Here is a 22,671-nt window from a genome sequence, read left to right as displayed (position 1 = left end):
TTTGTTGTTGTGTTTGTTACCAGTGTTGGAGGAGTGGACTCCCTGAAGATAGAGGAGATGGAGAAAATGCTGAAGGAGGCACACCTGGAGAAAGCCAGACTTATTGAATCGCGGGTAAGACAACTTCAAGTCTGCGTGTTGCTGCATCAGACTGTGATTATCCTGAATCTATTCACAGTGACTGATGAGAGCTCTTACAGCGTTCCTGTCAATAGTTTTCTTTTCGATATAAAGGACCTGACAGCAGCTCAGTCCTTTCATTCATTTTTATCGGCCTCCGTGTTTCAAACCTCTTTGTGCTTTGATGAGGAAGTTTAGTGTGAAGTAAAAAGGCCAATAATGATGGTCCAATCAATTTTCTGCTCTGAATCAGTTTCTCTCACATTTCCCTTTACTCTGCTGAACATCCATCCATCTTCACACTCCTTTTTACAAGTTATACTGTATTGATTGAGTCAGTTGAGGTGATTTAAACCTGTATGCCACTGCTCGGAGTCCGACTGGTCTGGTTTGAGACTAAGTAAACATCACACTTTTTCCATTTCATAAACATTCTTTGACACCAAAATTAGCACGCAGGTTTTTTTAAACACAGGGCTGCTAAAAAAGGTGATGAAGTCCTTTTCCGTTACTAGTAGAGGAGTTTGCCTCTGTTTTTTTTTTCCTCCCCTGGAGCGTCATGTTTAAAGTCACAAACACGCTGAAAACTGAGCGCTCTCACTGTGTTGTTAAATGAGCGTGTTCAATCAGATTTCACATTTCCATGACTGCAGAGTCATTTGACCCTGGAGTGAATGGTGATTGAATCCATTTCCATTGCAGACGAAACCCAGAGTGGATGTTAGTGGGGTTTTTACCAGTGGAAAAGTGGCTATAGGCATATTATGCATGTTTAAAAGGTTTAGAACCTTATTTAATTATCACAAAGCTCATTAACACCTGAAACTCCTATTTATACTGTAGGAAGTCAATGTCTGAGGACCAGCAGGCTGCTCAGAAAGTGGACAGCAATGTGCTGGATGTTTTTTTTGTTTTTTAAATGAATGCATGAATGTGAGGCTGAGTTCTGGCTGGAAAAGTCTGCCCTGCTAACGCCTTTCAAAGATCAAAAACTTTGATTTAACCAAAGCACTCTCCTCTAGGAGCGAGAGAGCCTGGTTCGCCGTCAGATGCTGGAGGAGGAGAGGAGGAGGAGGGAGGATGCAGAGAAAAGGCTTCAGGATGAAACTTTCCACCGGCAGCAGCTTGTGGAGAAGGAGGTCAAGATGAGGGCCAAGAACTTCTCTCAGGTCAGTGAAATGAGACTTAATTCAGTCTGCACGGTAGAAAGGTGTGAAATCACTTCAGCTCTCTGCTGAAAACATGACAGGGCTTCACAGATGTGGGCACCTGTAGGTAAATATCCATTTTTTCAGACTGGTAAATGGCATGATCATGGCAATGATACATGCCAGTATTCAACATGATTACAATTCCAATTTTTTGGGTATACAAAATTTAAAGAAAAACTACTGCAAAACAACCCTGGGACCACGGAAGGACACTAAACCTCTGCAGGAAAGAAAGGAATTTAATTTCCCTTGTAACCAATCTTTGTCATATCCAACCTATTAGATTGTACTGGCTACAATATGAACCAATACTGCCCCATCTCATTATGACAGTGCACCCACCTTTTTGTACTAGTTGTTTATTCTCCTTTATTTTTGTCTGATTGATCCCAGGCCCGTCCTATGACGCGCTACCTGCCCATCAGGAAGGAGGAGTTCGACCTGCGCTCTCACGTGGAGTCGTCGGGCCACAGCGTGGACACCTGCTACCACGTCATCCTCACTGAGAAGATGTGCAAGGGCTACCTGGTCAAGATGGGGGGCAAGATAAAGTCCTGGAAGAAACGCTGGTTCGTCTTCGACCGCCTCAAAAGGACCCTCTCCTACTATGTTGGTGAGAAGAGTGAAGACACGAGATTCATGTTCTAATTTGGTTTCAGTGCTCTGAGCCATGTGCTCAGCTCTGTGAGGTTTCGGCTGCAGAGTGGTCTCATCCTCCTCAGACACAACATCTGGCTCTTGAAGCAGTCGGAATTATTTGAGATCATTTGAGTTAAAGACTCTGGTGATTTGGTCCTTTAGACATATGGTTCACTTAGGCATCAGTATCAAAAAAATATTTTTTACTGGTCAGGAATTAGTTTTGTCTGCCGCAAAAAAATATATAACGTAAACTTGCAAAAACTATGGCAGGTCAAAGTGGATTCACTCTCTATTCACCATCAGGCTAGAGACGTGCAGCTGCTGTAAAGGTATAGAAGGTGTGTAGGGAAAACAGCATCACCTTGTAACATTATAGATAATGCAGTATACACAGTATATAATGTGATATAATGCTGTTCAACATAACAAGTAATTCATTGTATTTTATTATGGTTAAAGGTAAAGGAAGTATTCCGATGCTTTACTAGCTAACAATCCTACAACATAACAATAGTTGATAAATGTCTGAATTGAAAAGGTCTTTTAAGTAAAATGTACTTCAGGTATTAAAGGTGAAAGTACTCATAATGCAGTAAAAATAGTCATTATACAGTTTATGATATAATTGGATTGTTAATACTGATGCTGTAATGTGTAAACAGCTACATTTATATCCTCTGATCTTGTTTAATCTACAACACAGCATCATATTGCATATTTTATCATTTGTATGTTACCCTTTAATTTCTACTCAAATCATAGAAAGAGGGGAAAGAAAAGCAACAACAACGTAGGTGCACACAAATAAACAATTAGATTTTACAACAGAATTTGACAAAATAAAAGCATTAAAAACAACTTTGGATGAGAACAATCAGAGGAATCAACATTATCAAATTGTAAAGAAGAGTAAAAAAAAAAATTTTGCAAAGTTAGAATGCTGAATAGTTTAACAGTTATGTGACGTTTCAGTTAAAATAACTAGAACCAAAATAAAAATACAGTTGCTACAGGAAGTTGGAAGGTTTAAGATCAAATTTCAGAAATGACCAAAGGGTAGAAGTGTTGTTTGTTCCACGAGTCAGCTGAACTATAAGAAAAGGGCAGATTTCCAAGTTCAGAAGGAACTCGTGTGACGGGAGGTAAAAGCCAGTTGGTTGAGTGGATGTGATAATTGAGGCCATCTGATTGTTGGAGTAGTATGTAAAATCTGTAATGCAGTGCAGTTACAAATGTACGATACTTAAGTGAAAAAAATTAACCTATATATACAAGTACCTCAAATGCACTGAAGTACTTCTTTTCAGTACTAATGATGACAATAGCAAAGTGTCCCTGCTCATTCATTCAATTAAATTAAATTGTATTTGTATAGCACCAAGTACATTATCTCAAGGCAATTTACATAGGTCCTTCAAATTATTTTTTTTAATCATATGTTCCTGTAGGTTTGCTGTTGAAGGGTTATTTTGCGTTACAGCAGTCCACATCACACTCAGTCAGAACATGATATAACATCTATATGGAAATGTTACATGTCACAGATGGAAGATGGTTCTAAGGTTTAACATGTAAAGAAGCAGAAATCTGCTGCCACGCAGGAGTGACGGTGAGAACATGCGTCCTCCGCACCTTGAGCAGGTGTCGTATGTAGCGCGCACGCTCGTGTAATTGATCTCGGCTCTGTGAGCTCTGGGACACTTGTTTGCTGTCGGGTCTTTGAAGTCCTCAGAAGGTTCCGCTTAAAGCTTCTTAAAGCGTTACGGTGTTGAAAGTGAGCCAGGGCGCGGAGGTGTTCTGAGATTGCTTTGGCAGTAGTTAACATGCGCACAGTGCAGCGCTCTCTGAGGACGCTGATTGAGATGCATCGCTTACCCTTGTCTCTTGACCTTGAACAGTTGAGTTAGCGAGGAGTGACGAGCATTCGTCATGAGCGCCGCTAATTCCCGTTAATCACAGTAACAAGCGGATTTTTTTTGTGATTTGGATGCAGTGGAATTCAAATGAGATGCAAATGCAGGGTTATTTGAATGCTAAAGAGGTCATTAGCAGATAATAGCTGCGTGTTAAGAGGAAAGTGTTATTCCTCGAAATGAAGCGCTGCATTTCTACCTACTACTCTTAAGTTGGCTTGTGGAGTGTTTGTGCCTGGAGGTAGAGAGGGGTGTTGAGTTCCCTAACGGTTCCTTACTGCAGTTCTGCAGTGGCTGATGAAACAAACTGCAATGATGTACCAGAGTAGCGTAAGAATGCAGTCAAGTCTGAAAACACAATGAGAGCACCATTGGTTTAAAAACAGCCAAAAGTGCTGTGCTTGTCTTTTTCCATCCATCATCATGAACCATAGATTGGTCATGATCAAAGTATGATTTCTGTTTTTTTTTTAATGACCGTATCGTGTGTTCTCACTGTCGCTGTTTCAGGTGACTCAGAAGTGATGTGCTCTGTCTTTTCCCGCCAAGACACGTCTGTTGTCGTTTTCAATCCATTTTTGTCCAAACCCCTGTTTTTTCTTCTTCCCCACAGATAAACATGAGACCAAACTGAAGGGTGTGATCTACTTCCAGGCAATAGAAGAGGTCTATTACGATCACCTCCGCAGTGCCACAAAGGTAGGATTTCCATCAAGTCGGAAAAATGACAATTTTCTCTGTTATTTCAGTTTTCTCTTATTATTTTCATTCAACATGTTTTTTTGCTCCTGTGGTTTGCTTCTTTTCTCTCTGTTTGTGCTTTTGCTTTGGTTGGCCGTTGTCACAGAGGGGATTTTTCAACTTGAATATGACCAGTGTATGTATCCTGCGCTCTCCGTTCTGCCGTGTTACCCTCTTTATACACAGTCTATGGTGTAACCCCCCTGAACCCTGTGTGTACAAACCATTTGTGGTCATTAGAGAAAGGGAGGCGACGACGCATGGTGACCAGAAACAAAAGAAAAAGAAATGAGCAGAAAGTGCACTGGTTTGAATCATTTGTGTTTGTGACTTGCGTTGCTAATCCTGTTTGATCCCTCTGTCTGTCAGTGATCCCAATGTGACCCAGTGGAGTGGTTTCAAAAACAGCAGCTTTCTTATTCATATTCTTTTACTGTAACAGAGGAAAACATCCTCACTAAGTTTTTAAGAACAGTTCATTTTTGTATGAAACAGACTCATGTAGGGAAGAACAATACTTCTGTACAGTCTGACACATCTTGACATTTGTGTGTGTGTGTGTGTGTGTGTGTGTGTGTTCCGCTCTGGAACTTTGATTTTACTTGTCACTTGCAGTGTCATATTACAAAGACAAAAACACCAAACATAACAGCTTAATAGAGGAAACACTTTTTTTATACATTAAAAAATATATTTGTCAGAAATCATACAGCTCCTTATAAATTTATTTATTATTTATTAATAATTTATAAATTCTCAAATGTGTTTCACATTGTTATAAATGGGTTATTGAGTGTAGACTGATGGACAGAAGGGGAGTTCCATTATTTTTCAACCTGGGTCCTATGTTTGTAAATGTTGGTGTGTAAATAAGTGGTTCTCGTAAAAACTCAGCAGGCAGCTGCAATGCAGTGGCTACAATGTACCTGATGGAGAAGCTACGACAGTTCATGAAATGTCCATTGTTATTCTGGGTCTTTGAGCCATGTATTGCCGAAAAAAGCACATTTCGTGAACTGTCGCAGTTCCCCCATAAGATCACATTTTTTGCCACTGCCAGCCTTTCATGGCGGCCGACGGAACCGATCAACTGGACCAATTTTAAAAGTAAAAATACCCGAATTTCCCTTTCATTTATCTCTTTAGAATTACCTCCACAACACAATAAAGCAAAAAGTAAGGGGTCTGAATAGTTTTGTAAAAAGAATCTGTGGGTTTTGGGAGTGCAGCAGTGGTCTCATCTTGTTTTTCTTTTTCTCCTCCTTCAGAGCCCCAACACCTCGCTGACCTTCTGCGTGAAGACCCACGACCGGCTCTACTACATGGTGGCCCCCTCAGCGGAGGCCATGAGGATCTGGATGGATGTTATCGTCACAGGAGCCGAGGGATACACACAGTTCATGAACTAAGAGACACGTGGCACAGTGGTCAGAGTACAGGTGATGAGCAAATAGTTTCGGCAGGGACAGACTCTACAGGCCCTCCCTGTTTCAAGTCCACAGCAGACACAGCGCCTTGTTTGTTACTCATTTTTAATCTCACAGTTTGATTTTACCATGTAGATGTTCACCTCAACATTTTCTATGTCGTTCTGTTTGGATTTAAAAAGGGAGCCCTTGAAGGACACACACACTTACACACACTATTGTATATAAACCAAAATGTAAAACTGTCAGAGACTTTTCAAAAGCCTTTCTATATTGCCAAATGGAGATCTTGTAGTTACCGTTTGTTGAACCTTTTGTATTATTTGTTTCGTTTTACTCTTCTTTTTTTTTACTTTTTGAGAAAATTGCCAAATGACATAATGCCAATGTTTTGTTTGTTCCATCACGACTATGCTGAGTTTAGACAGAAAGAGTTTGAAAGAATCGTCATGGGGTGGAAGCGTTTTTAAAATTATATTTGAAAGAGTTGTATTCAAAATGTTGTACAAATCTATAAATTATGAAAGAAAATCAGTCAGTCAGCTGGAGATGATCTACGAGTCCAGCGACACAGTAAAGCACTGCTTCCTCCATGTGCACAGCGGTCACTTCACCTCAGTGCTGCTCCTATAGATTGACACGAAATCAAGTTCAGCTATAATGAAGGTATCCGGAGATTCACCCAATTTATTTTATTTCACATACATCAAAGTAATTGGAGCCGTTTTGTTCGACTTGGACCCACTACAGCTCAGGAGTTCATGCTCTGGTTTTTCCAATATGGAGTTTGACAGAAGCCTAAAGGATAAATGGTGCGCTCATTTGCTTTCTAGAGGCACAAGATGATTAGCTTAGCATAGGATAAAGACTGGCTCTAAAACAAACCAATTAGCCTTATTTTGAAACATTTGAATATTTGGACAGAGACAGACTAAGCTTTTCCACCTTTTCCTTTTCCCGTTTGCAAAAGCACCATATTTAGCCTACACTCACACACAAGGGTTATTAATATCTTATTCTAAAGAAAGAAAATGAGCATGTTATCCAAAACGTGAAACTACTGTGAGACATGCTTCAATTGGAGCTAGAATATTCTCTAGATTTTCCATTGTTCGTAAAATCTAAATAATTGAAATAATTTTGTTAAAAAAAAGTGGTCAATCACGAGCCGGAGGAATCAGCCGAGGTCGACTCCCCAAAAACCCCAACAACTGTATATTGGTTAAACCATAGCTGCCACATTCTTGGTGTCCTTGTGAATATGTTGAACAGGAATATCCCATTGTGTCTGTATGACGCCATCATGTCACCACCTCCAGGTGCAAACTGCATGTCCACGTGTGCACACAAACACACTAATAGAAGCTTGACTGTTTTCCAAGTAGCCTTTCACCAAACTGATGCGACCACACAGCCGGGAAGCTGCCATTATCACTGCCAGCCTAAAGCAACAACCCCTAGAGGGCGCTACAGAGACCACGCTCACGACCAACAATACGGACTAATGCAATTCAGAGCTGTGCCTTGACTACGTGTTGTTACGGATGTGTCTGAGTCCAGCACAGCCTCACTGGAAGGATACAATCATTTGAATGCATCAAAATGCATTTCTGAGCTGTAATGCCGTGTGGACAGATACGCATGAGGTTAACTTCTTTAAAATGGGAACGCCTCCCTGTAGCATTATTACAGGGAGATATATCAGAGGCGCTGATCACATTGGGGATCAGCATTCATTTTAAACCCTGAATACACACAATGTGTTTGTAAATGAGCATTTCCCCAGTTTAAGTTATCATAATCACTTACCAGCCAGGAGGAGTCCTGATCAGTCTGAATAACCCTGATGAAATCGGTCATGTTATCAACTTCAGTCTGCTGCAAACTGGTGGTTTGAAGGATGTGGGCATTTACCAGTAAAGCAGGATCTGATGAACGGCGATACTGAGCTGCATTATTCAAAGTGTAGTATATTGTTCTTTTGACCCAAACCAAAGACTAAAAGTCTGATATCTCTTGTTCCTGCGACTAAACCAGCTGGAACGTGGATTGTGGAAAAGAACCATAAACCTAAAAAAATATTCCTAATATTTTTTACTTTCATTATTGCAGAGTTAACTCATGACGTACTTTGCCTACTTTTTGTTTGCAAAAGACTGCCGACTGTATTATTCACATAATCTACAGGACATTATTTCAAGTAATAAAACTATACTCGTCTTATTTACCTTAAAAACAACAAATGATCTACTTTAATTTGCTGCTGCATTATTAAATACCATCATCAGAGAATAACTCGACCAAACTCTGCAAAATGTCACTTCCCGTTTTGAATCCCCACTGTGAGCGGAGGCCTGCGTACACGAGGACGGATAAAGAAGCCTTGCATCTTCAGCTTTAACAGACTGTAACTGACGGAGCCTGCCCGGCGCCACCGTCGTCACGTTGGGAATCGGTTTGTGGTGGGACAGATCCCGGACGCTGTCTTCTGCTGTGTCGAAGCAGAGGACAGACCTGACGCTGTGATTTATGGAGCATGTGGAACCTTTGTTGTGTTTCATGTGTCGGTACAGTGATGATAATTTATGATTGTGGTGCCTGAGGTAGTGACATGTTTACTTCTAGAACATGAAGTAGAAGACCTTAATATATTCTGTCCCCCTTGCCTTTTTAACATGTTCAAACCAAACTATTCAACACTGGCACGGCTGTTAAATCATGTCTGTTGATAGTAGATGGTATATACATTACTGTTATATATGTTGAAAAGAAAGGAATCTAAATATACTGTAGAGGATGCCTGAATCATAAAAACATGATCTTACTATTGAAATGAACAGTATTGTATAAAAACATGTACAATTTTTACTTATTTTTGTCATTTTAGAAATTTTATTGTCAGTCAGTTACATTTTAAATTGAATGGTAGTGATGTATCAATCTACCTTCTTTTTTTTTTTATTACTGCTACAGCAGAACACAGAATTACTCACTTAGCACTCATGTGACTGTACTTTTTTTTCTAGAAAGTAGTTCCTGTTTCATACACACATACACACTACTCGGACCATACTGTGTTCTTGGTACCCTGTAGGTCTCATGCGTCACTTTCAGGTATGAATAATATGGATTTTGTCAAATCTATTAAAAACTGAGCTGTTACAGAGTGTTGTCTGCTTTTCTTGAATTCAGTGGGTTATAGTAAAGGTTCCAGTGTTGAGAGAGAAGCAGTGACTACTGAGTGCACAAGCCAATACCAGGAAGTAGAACAAAAAGGAAAAGCAAAAAAGTTAAAATGTTTTCCTAAAATTACACAAAAAGTTGGATTCACTCATTGAAAAAGCTAAAAATGTTTAAAAAGGAGAAAGAGAAAAATAAACATCTAGAGGTTTCTTTCTCTAACACAGTGTTCCTCTGACAGACAGAGGTCCTGTCAGGACGCAGCAGAGTTCCAGGTGGATGTTTTACAGCTGGTTGATGCTGTCACCTGCAGAGAAAACTGTGTTATTCACATTTAAACTACACACGTGTTATATCTGCTTTCAAAGTCAGTATTATAAGAAAAACACTGCAGACGTTTCCTTGTTTGACCTGGGACCCGTACTGTGTAGCAGGATTTGGGGTTATTGAGGTTCAACTGAGTTTCAGACTTCGTCCTTCTATGTGTTCAATATTTCACATGAGGTCACAGTGACCTTTGACCACCTGAAATAATCAAATATATATATATTTATTCTGTATTGCTGATACATAATATGATTTGTTCAAAATGGATTGTGGGCATTTAAGAGGGCGTCTATGTTCTTCATCAGTAGTCTGAGGTCGAAGATGGAGCCTCGTGCTCAAAACATCACTGGCAAATAAATTCTTTGATGGGACCTTTCAGTTTGTGGATTTTCTTCGTTCATGAGATATCAGGTTCACAGGACCAAAAATAGGAGGTAGAACAAGTAAATGATAAGCTCGCTGTGAGACATTCAATCTACTTTCTGCACTTACTCTCTGCACAGGGGGATGTGTAGTCAGTAACTGCCTCATCACCTGCAAATGCAAAGAAAACCAATAATTCAAACGGAGTGTGATAGTGAGTGACGTGAAAGAGCAAATTGAGAAGCCTGCAAACAGTCCAGTGGAGTGTATGTGAGAGAACAGCAGGAGATCCTCCACAGGATTCACCCTGGTCGAGTTGAAGATGCAACAGATGCAAACAAGAAAAGACAAAAGGAATACAAACACCTCAGGATGAAAATATCAGAGCCACACGCTCTGACACTGACGAAGTTGTCAAGAGACGACTTAAGTGTCGATGTGCTGTAAACAAAACACGTGATCTCCGCAGCAGAATTAAAAAATGCGTCATCATGCCTCTGCACTACCCCTCTCCTGAATGCTGCGGAGGATTTGTTGCTGTGTTGGACTGAGTGGAGAATCTAAACTAAACCTCTGGAGAAAGTCTGGAGCCGACTCTCCGGAGTTCCTCCACAGGACATGTCTGAAAATGGCTTTATAGTGAAGGAAACTGATCCATCAGATACATGAGGAACAAAGAGAAAATGATGTTGAAGAGGTTCTTACTTGTCTGGTAGTAATCATAGACTTTGACCACAGCTGGCTTCAGGTTCCTCACAGGAATATCCTCCTCCAGAGTCACACTGTGTATCTTTGTATCGTCCTTCTTCAGCTGCACACACACACACAAACACACACTCACAAATCAGGCTGCTGATGAAATTAAATTTTACTATTTACCTTCTAACTCAAATATGGAGATATACAATGATAATGTACCAGTTCACTAATACTACAGAACAGACCTCTCTCATAACACAGAAACACAGACAGAAACGCACACACACACACACACAGAGAGACAGACACACACAGCTTCGTACCCCATCTAGGTAGATGTTGATGTATCCTTCCTCTACGTCCACACGTTTCACTGAGCGGTCGCTCTTCAGCTGCAGCAGCACAGAGACTTTGATGAGTTTCTCACATAGAAACACACTCAGCGAATCATCTTAACATGATCAACAACACAACACCAACACAAACAGTATGTGTCCCTAACGGCTCAGTGTGTAAACTGCTGCCTCTGTTGAATGACTGACCAGATTCAGGGAGCTCTTATCCAGGATGTAGCCAGACAACAGTTTGATGTTGATGATCACCATGTTGGTTTCCTCTCTCCTGCCCTGGTACCTGCACACACACACACACACACACACACACACACACACACACACACACACACACACACACACACACACACACACACACACACACACACACACACACACACACACACACACACACACACGCACACGCACACACACACACACACAGCTCAATATAATCTAGCTTTTCTTGTTCTTCTAGCTCTATGCTTCAGCACATAAAATTTGAAATAAAAAAAATTAATACTACATGAAAGTAATCATTTATTAATTTGAGCAGGCCTACATCTAGATAATAATAACTATAACTAAAAACCCCTTTAAAGTGCTGATATTGGACATCTCACATGTGGGTCACAGTTGACTGAGGTGGAGTTGTTTGTCATGAGAAAGAGGCTCAAAAATCTAAAACCAAAATAAATAGTTGGATACATTCTTAAAAAAAAAAAAACTGAAAATAAGAAGTTTGCAGAAGACTAAATTGCAGATTAACCAATGAGATCTGATTAGTTAAAAAAAAACAAAAAAAACATGAAACCTGCAACAAATAATCATTACACACACACACACACACACACACACACACACACACACACACACACACACACACACACACACACACACACACACACACACACACACACACACACACACACACACACACACACACACACACACACACACACACACACACACACACACACACACACACACACACACACCTACCTGACATGCACAAAGAGGATGAGCTGGGGTCTGCTGGCATTACACTTGGCCATGGTGCTACTAGAGATGTTGAAGGCGGAGAAGTCCGGGGGAGGGGGGATGTTGTAATGCATGGAGATCTGTGCAGAGACAGAATGTCACAAACATCCGTGCACACTCAACATACCACAGTGAACACACCGAAGACAACCTTTACTAGAGTTGCTCTTTTACAATTATTGTATTTTATACTCCATTGCATTTATTAGATAGCTTTAGATCCTTTAAAATTAAGATTTTAAACAATAGATAGTATGAGAGGCTGATAAAACACATTGTGAAAGACTAAACCAGTGGTTTCCAACATTCTTCACTTCTTCAACATTCTTTTTTTTTCAAATGAGTTGTTCAATGATCCATTATCTCTCCACAATTCAAGAAGAGAAACAAGCTCTCACAATATATCTAATGTGCCTGTATATGAAACAGTTTATGTATTTTACTGTAGCTTCACTTGCTGCTTGCACATCTGCTTCGGTATAAATTATCTAATGATGTCATAGAGCTTAATAAAATAAAATAATAACCGGTCCAACAACTACTTTTACTTTAAAACTAACTACAGTCAACTAGACTACGTCTGACGGTGTCAGGTGTAGTTAAATTTGAATATTTCAGACCTGAAACCTCAGCAAAAATGGTACAAAAACGTTTCGAGATTAAATGTGCCCCTGAAAATGTTTATCATGTGACCAGTAGGCAATTCTCTGCTGAGACGCATTCACAACAACAACAACAACAACAACAACAACAACACAGAAAAGCAAAGCAAGACGTTCCTCGTCCCACATGCGTCACCCACGCAGCCAGTGTGACCGGACGTATTCACTGCTGGTCGATGTTCAGTTGCCAAGTGACTCAGCGGTGAAAGTTGCGGTCGACAAATAATTCTGGGCTAAACAAAAAAAGACAGACAGGCGATGGCCCTGCATAGCAGAAGAGGAGGGACAACCAGAAACGTATTGTGGCTACTTCAGCCATCCTGTTTGGTCCGGACAGACAGAGGCTCCTGTAGCAGAAGTGATGACATGCACTAAAGGTCCCGAGTCGCTGCAGGACTCAGCCTTGTTAGTGGTACGAGCTCTACCACCCAATCATTTTCCTTTTTCATTTCTCCTTCACCATTAACTTCTGTACCTGTGCCAGCACACAGCTCTGTCCCTGGGCTTTGACTGTGTACTCTCCAGGGATCTCATCCAGCTTCTCCTCCTGGAGCAGCAGCCTGTTGCTCTGATTCACCGTGAACTCTTTGCTCAGGCCTCCTAATGATGTCACTTTCACTGCCGTGCTGCCCTCCTGGCTGTAGGTGGCAGCTCCGTACATAGAAAGTGCCTGAAGGGCCACCACCGTGTCCTGAGGAAGAAGGGTAAACGTGTTGTTAGAGTCAATTAAGGGTCAAGAGTTTCCCATAAACCACCGGTGTTGCGTGTCGTCTGTCATACCTGCGTGGAAGAGAAGCCGCCATATGGGTTCTGCTTCTGAGCGAGCCAGCGGACAATGCTAGAGGAGTAGTCCAACCCGAAGTCAGGCATGCTGGGACCTGAGAGCAGAGCCAGCAGCACGTAGGAGGTCATCTCCACCTCCAGAGAGTCCAGGCCTTTCTCTGAGGCCCCGGCTCTGACCCAGTGACGGGCGCTCCCTGTCAGTCACCACAGAAGAATCATCCGTTAGCAGGTTCATGTGTTCATGTAGGTCTACTGCCCACAGATGTTCTCTCAACTCTATAGTGGATTACAGAGATTCTCTTAATATCTCAGTTTTACAAAAGGACTAGAAAAATCATGGTAGTGTTGATTTGTTACAAATTTCCACAGATAATATAAAATAATTAATTAAATAATGGGACGTCCTGTGTCAGTGCATTCAACTCTCACTTTCACTTTCCAAATAAACATATTTTACACATCAACTGACATTTCAACTGCTTTCATTCATTCATTCATCTTTAAAGCTAGGGTTGGTAATCCTGGAAAAACTAGTAAGAGCAGCCTAAACTACACAACCGATAAACCCCTCCCCCTCGCAACAACAACAAATAAGATAAAACGTGTTTCAGAAGCAAATGATCAAAGCTACCTTGAAAAAATCCAAAGCTTCCACTGTTGCACTTTTTATAACCTTTGCTTTCAGGGTTACATTCATCTAACCTCTGTTTACAAGACAGTTTATCATCAACACTTCAACTGCCAACTCAACTCCTTTCAGTTCAATAGCCATTGATACTTAAATTGTCACTTCAGCTTCATTCCATGCATATATTTATCTATCATTCTAAATTACTTCAATATGTGTACATTTGACTGCCACTTCAACTAGAGCGCCAACCGTTTTCAGGATTTCTTTTATTTACTTCATATGTTTTGTGTTAAATCTGTAGAGACAAAAACATGTGTCAGTGTTCATGCTGCTCAATGGAGGCAGGAAATTAATTTGTGTGAAAAACAGCTGAAAAAGAAGAAGAAGTGCACGTGCTGCTGGTGGTTACTCTGCGTTACCCTCTGTGCTGGACTTCTGGTGCAGGTATGTGATGAGTTTGCTCCTCATGTCCTGGTCTCCAGCCAGAGAGAAGGTGTATGACAGCAGGGCTGTGGTGTACAGGTTGTCCATCTGACCGGCCACTGCTCCCTTCAGACAGCTCAGACACTTCTGCATAATGGGATCCTGTCAAAGAGCCAGCAGAGACAAAGATGAGGCCGTGCACAGGAGCATGTGTTATAACAGAGAGAATGAACGAACCAGTTTCTCTGAAGGCTTCCAGAAACTGGACTTGCTGGAGTTGAACATAAAGCAACTTTTGTCGTAATTAATGAAGACATCATAAAACAGATGTCAGGTAGTTTCTGAATACTTACATGCTCCTTAATTTAACTTCCTGTCTACAAATATATCATCAAAATGATGCATTCTAAAAATAACTCATTAAATGAACATAAATATTGGCTCCCGGCACAGGCAGTTTTAGAAATCTACTTTTTGAAGATGATTTTAAATATTTCATCAGACAGATTTCAAATGAGTTCAACCCATGAACACCCCACAGCTCCAGCAGCGAGAGGTCAACCGAGCCTGAACATGGAAAGCTGAGACGGATGAGACTCACCGTGGTGCTGGCATTCAGCTCCAGCATGGCGGCGGTGATGTAAGCCGTCAGGGACACGTCATCGCTCACTCCTCCCTTGTGGAAACACAGGAAGCGTCAGTTCCCTAACTTAGCAACCTGGCTTTTCTTTTCACTGAACTGAAAAACGTCAACACTGTTTCTCTCAATAATGACAGAACGAAGGAACATGCAAACTGTTACTGTTTTTGTTATATTTTTGTTACATTTTAGTGCTGTGTGATATTTTTGTTATTGGTTTGTTTTAACTTCATATAACATTAGTGACATTGTCATATAGCGTTCTTCGAGAACACAAACTAACAAAGAGTTTCAGAATCTCAACAAAATGTAAAACTGGAATGGCTCTCAGGAGAACGCAGCACCTCCACCAAGGCCCAACAGTCCCAGTAAAGTCCATCAAGCTGCAGCACATTTCACACACTCATAGATACAAGTTCCCTAAATGATACAGATTCTTTTAATTAAGATTCATGAAACATTTCCTGAGAAAACAATGAAAATGTAAAAAAAAACGTCCCATCTCACAATGTTAAAGAAAGTGAAGAGAAAATCCTGTATTCGCCCCCTGATCAGGGTCTGCACTACATTTTAATCTGATTTTTTCTGACTCATCCGACTTTCGTGGTTTTACGTCGAGTAGTTTTTGCATAATCTTGCTCACATACAAACAAACGCACGGAGGTAAATAAGTGTCATAAAAATTAGTAATTTCTAGGTTGACAGTTTCAGAGTAAAAGCCTAACACAGTGCTACAGACAGAGAACATTATGAGGTGAATGCTAACTTATAAGGTAACTAAAGGCTAGCCTCAGCTAACACTAAATAATACACTATTCAAATGATCATTGAAATTTCTTTAATTAAAAACTGTCCCTCTTTTACTGCAGTTCTCCCCACATTAGAAATATTTATGAACAATGTCAATATATAACAATATTTTGCGATGCCCTGGTGCCTGTGGGATAAAGACTGATGTCTTTATCCCACAGGCCACCAGGCGTCATCCCTGTTCTTAGCATCAGACATTAGTTTTGTTGAGGTGACATCATTGAATATAAACTCAACAGAAACCTGTGCAATAAACACGATGATGAAACACTCGTCCTTCTACTCGTCAAACATTTGAAGTTGTCACCAGCGTCTTTATTGCCACTGAGCCAAATTTATCAGAAAAGACTTGGATGTCATTTTGAAGTTCTTATCTTGTGTGTGGCAGCAGAGCAGATAAGCTCGTATCTTATTGGACACCATGTCTTGGTACAAGAGATGGTTCACTCATTAAAAAAAAGATTTCTGATGTAATTAGGAAACAAGGAGAAGTAGTGCAACTAGCATTTGCTTTAGACTGGCCTGCTCATCACAGTTGTAAACCGTTTTAACACATAATAATAATCCTCAGTACGCGGCTGACAAAAAGATTTTCATACATAACAAATAAAAGACAGGTACCTGGCTTCCCCTAGCAAAACCCCAGTGGATTTCTCAGACACACTTGTCAGAGCTTTTTGGCTACAAATAAATTGTTTGGGATATTTCCTTCGCTCTCTCTCTCTCTCTCTGTGCGTGCGTGCGTGCTGCCCTGCAGGCCCGGGGCAATCTCCAGTCTCTGCATACATTTACAGCTCCATGAGACTCTTCTCTATTCCAACGAATCCTCACACTGAGCTACTCGTGTGATTTTTATTTTACAGGACAAATTCACCAGTGCAGGAATATGAAACCATGTTAAAAAGCATATGATATATCTCAGCTCATTACCTTCATGCCGTTGTGGAAGAGCTTTCCGACGGATCGGATGCATCCATCAGGTTGCTGGTGTGTTGCCAGCCACCTCCTGGCTTCAATAATGTGTTTGGGATCCACAAAAATGTATGGTCTCGCCCCCCCGAAGGACTTCATCACAAAAGAGGTCAGCCTGGAAGGTCAAACGCACATAAACACACACAATTTTTTTAACAAAGTAAATCGTTCACATTGTTGTTTGGCCTGAGATGCGTCTACAACACATTTCCTCTGAGCAGACAGAGAAGCTCCTGGGATATTTTAATATCCACAGCCTTTATGTTTGGGTAATGTTTTCAAAAACTACTCTTGAGTCAGGCTTCTGAAGGATCCCAGTTATAGACTTACTACACACAATGAATGGTACAATGATAAATCATTCAAATATTTCAAACTGCAATTGTTTTTTGGCCACTTGGGGGCAGTACAACAGGCTGTTAACACAATATTGAAATATCATCGTCACATTCTGTCCTCTTGCGGGATCCAGTCTCGTATTTAATCTCCTTTCAGCTCTGGTTTGGTCTCAAGCAAGAAAAATAATACGTCTGGGTCAACGCTAACTTCGTCTGTCTGCTGTTTGATATCGAGCAGGTAGTTTACAGTGGGTTCAAAACAGCTGGATAAAATAACTACTAGAGCAAATTTAAGGTAAATTCTATTAACTAGTGCAGTGCCTGTTCTAAACATGCTTGTTTCAGTCTATGTGCAGAGGGAAGTTAGAACAAATTGAGTTCATCCTACCTGGTTTATCTGCAAGGAAGATTTTATAGTCAATGTTTATCATAAAATTAAACTGAATTTGCTTGATTATTACTGTTTGCAATCTGTGTTTTTTCTTTTAATTTCTCAATTCCTTTTTATTATTTGTTCTTATTTTGTATAAAACTAAAACTATGAGAGTTTTTTTTAATATTTTTTTTTTTATATGGCTTAATGCCTGTTATTTCAAATTGTATTAATATTGAACATATTGCTTGTCCAAATCGCACCAAACTCAGCACCTAACATCCTCTGGCCATTAACAATACACAAGTGTGAAGCCGAAAAGACGAACGCTTCGTGAGATATGCGATCCACAGACATTTGTGGAATTAGTAGGTGGAAGCACAAAACTCACACTGTCATATAGTGTTATCAAGATTCAACAGTATCCATCACGTAGTCATGTTTCACATGGTGAATGTAGCCTGGAATCCACACCAATCAGCGAGCTCATGCTTATTCACTCTTTCAGATGCTCTCGTTCAGATTTCCATCCGTCCTCAGACAGGCTGGGCCAATCACAACCAACAACTGATATGTGCCACTGCCGCTAAATCATTATCATTTAGAAACAAGATGGTTCCAGACCCTTTCACAAATGTGTGAAAGGGTACAACGAGTACAATATTCAGTCACCTACTCCACCAATGCCTGAGAAAGTGGCATTGAGGGAAACAGCAGTCGTTTCTTTGAGCGACTCTTTCATGTTACATAAGCCGCTTTCAGACATGACCTGCAGACTTTATCTGCAGTTTTTGTTTGCATGCACAACACAGGGAGAGCTTCTCTACACAGACGCTTTCACAACAGCAACAAGTCCTCCATATTATTCAGGTGAGGGGTTGTGCAGCAGGCAGAGGGTAACATATTAATTCTGCTGCGGAGATCACTTGATTTTCTTTACAACACACACAGACACCGTCTTCTACGTGAATGACACCGCTTTTTCACCAGGAGCTATTCCTTTTCTTATGTCTTTTTTTTCATTTTTGCGTCTGAGGCTTGTTAGAACAGTCATCAACCTTTCATCCAGCGGGTGATCCCCTGCTGTGTTCACACATCGAATTCTGCTGACTTTATACCAGGAGGCCAGGCAGAGACAGTCCGCAGATAAACCAGAGCCTCTAGCATTTGCACTCAAACACACACCTCATCCGGAGAAAGTGCGGAAAATCTGCATAGTTCAGTGCAGCAATATATAAACAATACACATGAATATATTTGCTCACACTTTAATAAAAGTTTCAAAGTTCTAAATCACTGCATGCGGCTATTTTCATCAAATATCCAGATGGAATTCTAGCGTAATTGAACAAGTAAGAGCCCTAGTTTCCCCTAATCACAAACACACACCCACACACACCAAGTGCCAAACTGCCCAGCACCCTTTCAAAACAGCAGAGGGTTTGTTAAATCCCCGCAGGCTCCGTGCTTTAAGCCCATTACATGAAAATATTAATATGTTCTGGCATGTTCCTCAGAAAGTAAAATTATTAGAATGCTTGCTGGTGCCAAACACCAAAGAGGACACTGTGAGTGTATGCGTGTGTGTGTGCGCGCGCGTCTAACTCCCACCATTTCAACTTGTCATTTTCTATTTTCTCGTCAAATGAAGTGTGAGATTTGAGCTGAAACGTTCTGTTTAGCAGCAAAGCTCTAAATAAAGGTTTTTCAACATTTTTTCATGAGTTAATTCATTATTGTGGTATATTTATGACGTAAAAAAAATGGTCAGTTCTAAGAGAAGTGCTTCCTTCTCAGTTTATACTTATTCTCACAAGAAATATGTGTGGATAATGAAATAATTTTCTTTCATTCATTTCATTGCCTGTGGCTGAAATAGAGGACACTGAGTCTACGCGTCTCTGTATTTTGGGTTTTTAGGAACGGCTCAATGACCTGAGGAGTTTTCATTTGACAGTTACGCACCCATGTTGAGCTTCTTTGGTTTGTTTGTAGCTTCTGATGTTTTAAGCCATACTAGTTTTAACTAAATTCTACTCTTGTTTTGGCTAAATTCTTTAAAATTATTTGATCTCAACTAAAATGTAGAAACTAGAATTATCATAAAATACTCATTTAAAAACATCCAAAAATGTATAATGAAATGAAAAGCCTCTAGAGTGTATGTATGCGGTTTTAAGTGTTGCTAAATCACAACAATATAGAATACATAATGGTATAATATAATTTTGTGTGATTTTATGTCATGACACACATTTTGTAACTGGTTTAAAATGTTCAATATTGTTGTGCAAGTTAAATACTGGAAAGTTTTGATTTGCAACTTAGAGAAGCTGCTGCTCTACATTCATTTGTTTAAGTCATTCCAATCAAACGATCCCTTTGTGTAGTGCACGTATCCTGAGCAGCATCTAATACCTCATGTTACTGAAGCAAGTGTGTGCATTTCTACTGACCAGGTGTTTCCAGACTCATCGCTCTTTCCAAAGGCGCTGTACGAGCCGTCATCGTGCTTGTAGGTGAGCTCTCTCTGATATCCTACGACACAAACACGCAAGCACACACACAGTCAAATTAACATTGTTAGGTCCTTCAATCCCACAAGACCTTTAGCATTAAACTGGTTATTCACAGTTGCCATAAATAGTTAAGATTCAGTCACTTTTAGATTTTTTTGGTGCCGATATATTTTCAACTTAATGAAGCCGTTTTCCTGAATGCATCAGTTATGCATTTACTTGTTAAAGCTTAAAAAAAGGTTAAATACTCAGATAATGACTGACTGCAATATGCAGACCAGACCAGACGATTTAAACTGTATTCAGTGAGAGATGGTGCAACTGACAACCCGTTAACCCGACCTGGGTTAACCCCACGTCAGGGGTCTATCTGTATGGGTCGACCTGCGTAAGCCGACCAAGAGCTTTGGAGAACTGGTGTTATCAGGAATGTAAATTTATTAAATGATACTGAGATAATAGAAAGTGTACACTTGGGGGATTAAGACAATGAATGTATCTGATAAATTTATCAATATCATTCAGTGTAATTCTCATGTTTATTAGTCCATTCATCCATTTCGTTATCTATAACCCTTATCGTTTGGGGGTCGTGCTGGGGAGCTGGAGCCAATTCCAGCAGACATTGGGCAAGAGGCAGGTTTAGGTCATGAACACATCACAGGGCCGACATACAGAGATCATTTGCTCTCTCCGCATGCGTTTGGACTGTGGGAGTAAATCCATGCAGACGCGGGGAGATGTTTATCAGTTATGTAATTCACACTGTAGACTTGAGTCATTACAGTTCTAGTCCAGTGAGGGTCAACGATTACCTGGTGACTTCACCTGGCCTCCTATTGGTTGGGGAATTTTAGAAGACTTGTTGCCCAAAAAAAAATCCAAGCCCAGAAGAAACAAATCCAATAGCATAATTTCACGCGCTCGCAAAAGCAGCGTGGCTGCGAGAGGAAGAGCTAAAGCTGAAGAGAAGGAAATCTAAGCACAAGCAGGGCGGACTTGACTGCGAGCGCAGGGTTTTGAGTGAAAGCATTACAAAATCTAAACATGAAATCAGTAAATCCTGCTCCAGAGACTCTTTAATAAAGGGAGGGGGAAAAAACATAGAATGTGTGTTGAGTTGAGCTATGTCATTCACAGGTCTGCTGTCTGAAAGGTGGTATGAGAGAGAAAACCATGGGATAAAGCCTTCACCTTTTTTTAATAGTAGTTTCACTAATGTAAGTCCATCTCATATGTTTCTCTGACATTACTGACTTTAGAGGCGGTCCTAACCACTCACCGCTCTCCAGGAAGCGAGTCGCCCTGTCACGAATCTCCTGGGTCAGCTGACCGGTGCTTTGCAGGTAGTTGAGGATGAAGATGTTGGGGGCAAACAGCACCATGTTCTGCTCCCCACAGCCGTACGGCATGGCCAGCAGCTTGTCCAGGTTCTTCATGGCCCGGCCCATCAGATCACCTGCAGAAGCAAAAAAAAGGAAGGTAGATGATTTCATCATTGCAAACATTGTCTATGTGACAGGGTAGAGGTATGCTCTACTAAGTCATGATAGCAGAGAGTAAGAAACCTGATGTTACTAACCCAGTACAGAGACGGAGGCCCTGGCTGATCCAACCACAAACACCTCAGGCAGCAGAAGAGAGATATTCTTCTCCACTGGTCCCTCTGGCAACAGAGAAAACACAACACATGACACAAACTGGAGGAGAAAAAGGAATGAGCTCTCTTTAGCACTTCCATACAACACAATATTACATTTCCAATGTAGGATTCAAAACGGGTGTCTTTTGGATTATGTCTGTCATCCTTTACTTTGCACAGGTTTCAGGTTTAATGTGATCAAACCAACAATTTCAACTGAAGTACAAGATCATATCATGGACTAAACACTAAAGTTAGGCAACCAGTACATTTACATTTAATTATATATATTAATTCATCTTAATATTAAATTATATGCAGTCAGGCAAAAAATATGTAACTCATGATACATTTTTTTGGTGAGTACAAATCATGAGCTAAATGTCAATGCATCAGTGTAAAGATATGCCAAACAAACATCTGTGAGAACTTTAACCTCTGACCCAGACGAACGTAGGTCTCCAGAGCAGAATGACATTTAAACATGCATCTTTTAAGCTCTCTGAATGAGAGGGTCAACATGGCCGTCTGCCTGGAGGCTTTCAGATAGCTGATGTCTGAACGCTCACCTGCAGGGCAGAGGAGAGCGTTGTGACTGACCATCTGTGGTGTTCCCTCAGCCTATTGGAGACACAGGAAATCAAGATGTTAGGGAACAATATTGATTTGAATTGATTCATGGACATGGATTCATAGGCTTAACTCAGTGTTTCTGGTTGTCTTTATCCAACTCAGAGAACCGTGGTTGGATTAGTAACTCTTATCTTGTGACAAACTGCTTAAAGGGGACATAGCATGCCCATTTTACCACAAGTTGATATGGTTCCTTGGGGTCTTAATGAAATGTCTGTAACATACTTTGGTCAAAATACCACAAGGATC

The 22,671-nt window shown here is 40.6% G+C and overlaps 2 protein-coding genes across 7 annotated transcripts in view; one reads left to right on the top strand and one right to left on the bottom strand.

The window, feature by feature from the left end:
• phldb1b (pleckstrin homology-like domain, family B, member 1b) overlaps positions 1 to 9,221 on the top strand; it is a 105,820-nt gene extending 96,599 nt beyond the window's left edge. For 3 of the 5 annotated variants that reach the window (XM_047339562.1, XM_047339563.1, XM_047339564.1), the window contains 6 exons: positions 24 to 114; positions 1,143 to 1,289; positions 1,725 to 1,944; positions 4,500 to 4,585; positions 4,734 to 4,763; positions 5,896 to 9,221. In XM_047339562.1, the coding sequence (XP_047195518.1) occupies positions 24 to 114; positions 1,143 to 1,289; positions 1,725 to 1,944; positions 4,500 to 4,585; positions 4,734 to 4,763; positions 5,896 to 6,036 (715 nt within the window). In that variant the 3' untranslated portion in view covers positions 6,037 to 9,221. The remainder of the gene's footprint in view (positions 1 to 23; positions 115 to 1,142; positions 1,290 to 1,724; positions 1,945 to 4,499; positions 4,586 to 4,733; positions 4,764 to 5,895) is intronic. The other 2 variants (XM_047339565.1, XM_035154480.2) reach the window with 1 other exon arrangement.
• LOC118106163 (alpha-2-macroglobulin) overlaps positions 8,927 to 22,671 on the bottom strand; it is a 33,632-nt gene continuing 19,887 nt past the window's right edge. For both annotated transcript variants that reach the window (XM_035154484.2, XM_035154483.2), the window contains exons 22-36: positions 22,359 to 22,410; positions 21,730 to 21,813; positions 21,430 to 21,606; positions 20,085 to 20,166; positions 16,876 to 17,032; positions 15,097 to 15,171; positions 14,492 to 14,657; positions 13,439 to 13,635; positions 13,134 to 13,349; positions 11,958 to 12,076; positions 11,166 to 11,256; positions 10,947 to 11,015; positions 10,630 to 10,735; positions 10,054 to 10,095; positions 8,927 to 9,541 (exon numbers count right to left, since the gene is read on the bottom strand). In XM_035154484.2, coding sequence (XP_035010375.2) covers positions 9,519 to 9,541; positions 10,054 to 10,095; positions 10,630 to 10,735; positions 10,947 to 11,015; positions 11,166 to 11,256; positions 11,958 to 12,076; positions 13,134 to 13,349; positions 13,439 to 13,635; positions 14,492 to 14,657; positions 15,097 to 15,171; positions 16,876 to 17,032; positions 20,085 to 20,166; positions 21,430 to 21,606; positions 21,730 to 21,813; positions 22,359 to 22,410 — 1,656 coding nt within the window. In that variant the 3' untranslated portion in view covers positions 8,927 to 9,518. The remainder of the gene's footprint in view (positions 9,542 to 10,053; positions 10,096 to 10,629; positions 10,736 to 10,946; positions 11,016 to 11,165; positions 11,257 to 11,957; positions 12,077 to 13,133; positions 13,350 to 13,438; positions 13,636 to 14,491; positions 14,658 to 15,096; positions 15,172 to 16,875; positions 17,033 to 20,084; positions 20,167 to 21,429; positions 21,607 to 21,729; positions 21,814 to 22,358; positions 22,411 to 22,671) is intronic.

The sequence above is a fragment of the Hippoglossus stenolepis genome, chromosome 4 (assembly GCF_022539355.2).
Source record: "Hippoglossus stenolepis isolate QCI-W04-F060 chromosome 4, HSTE1.2, whole genome shotgun sequence".
Taxonomy (NCBI): domain Eukaryota; kingdom Metazoa; phylum Chordata; class Actinopteri; order Pleuronectiformes; family Pleuronectidae; genus Hippoglossus; species Hippoglossus stenolepis.
The sequence above is the reverse complement of the archived record's forward strand: the minus strand, read 5'-3'. Positions and strand labels throughout refer to the sequence as shown.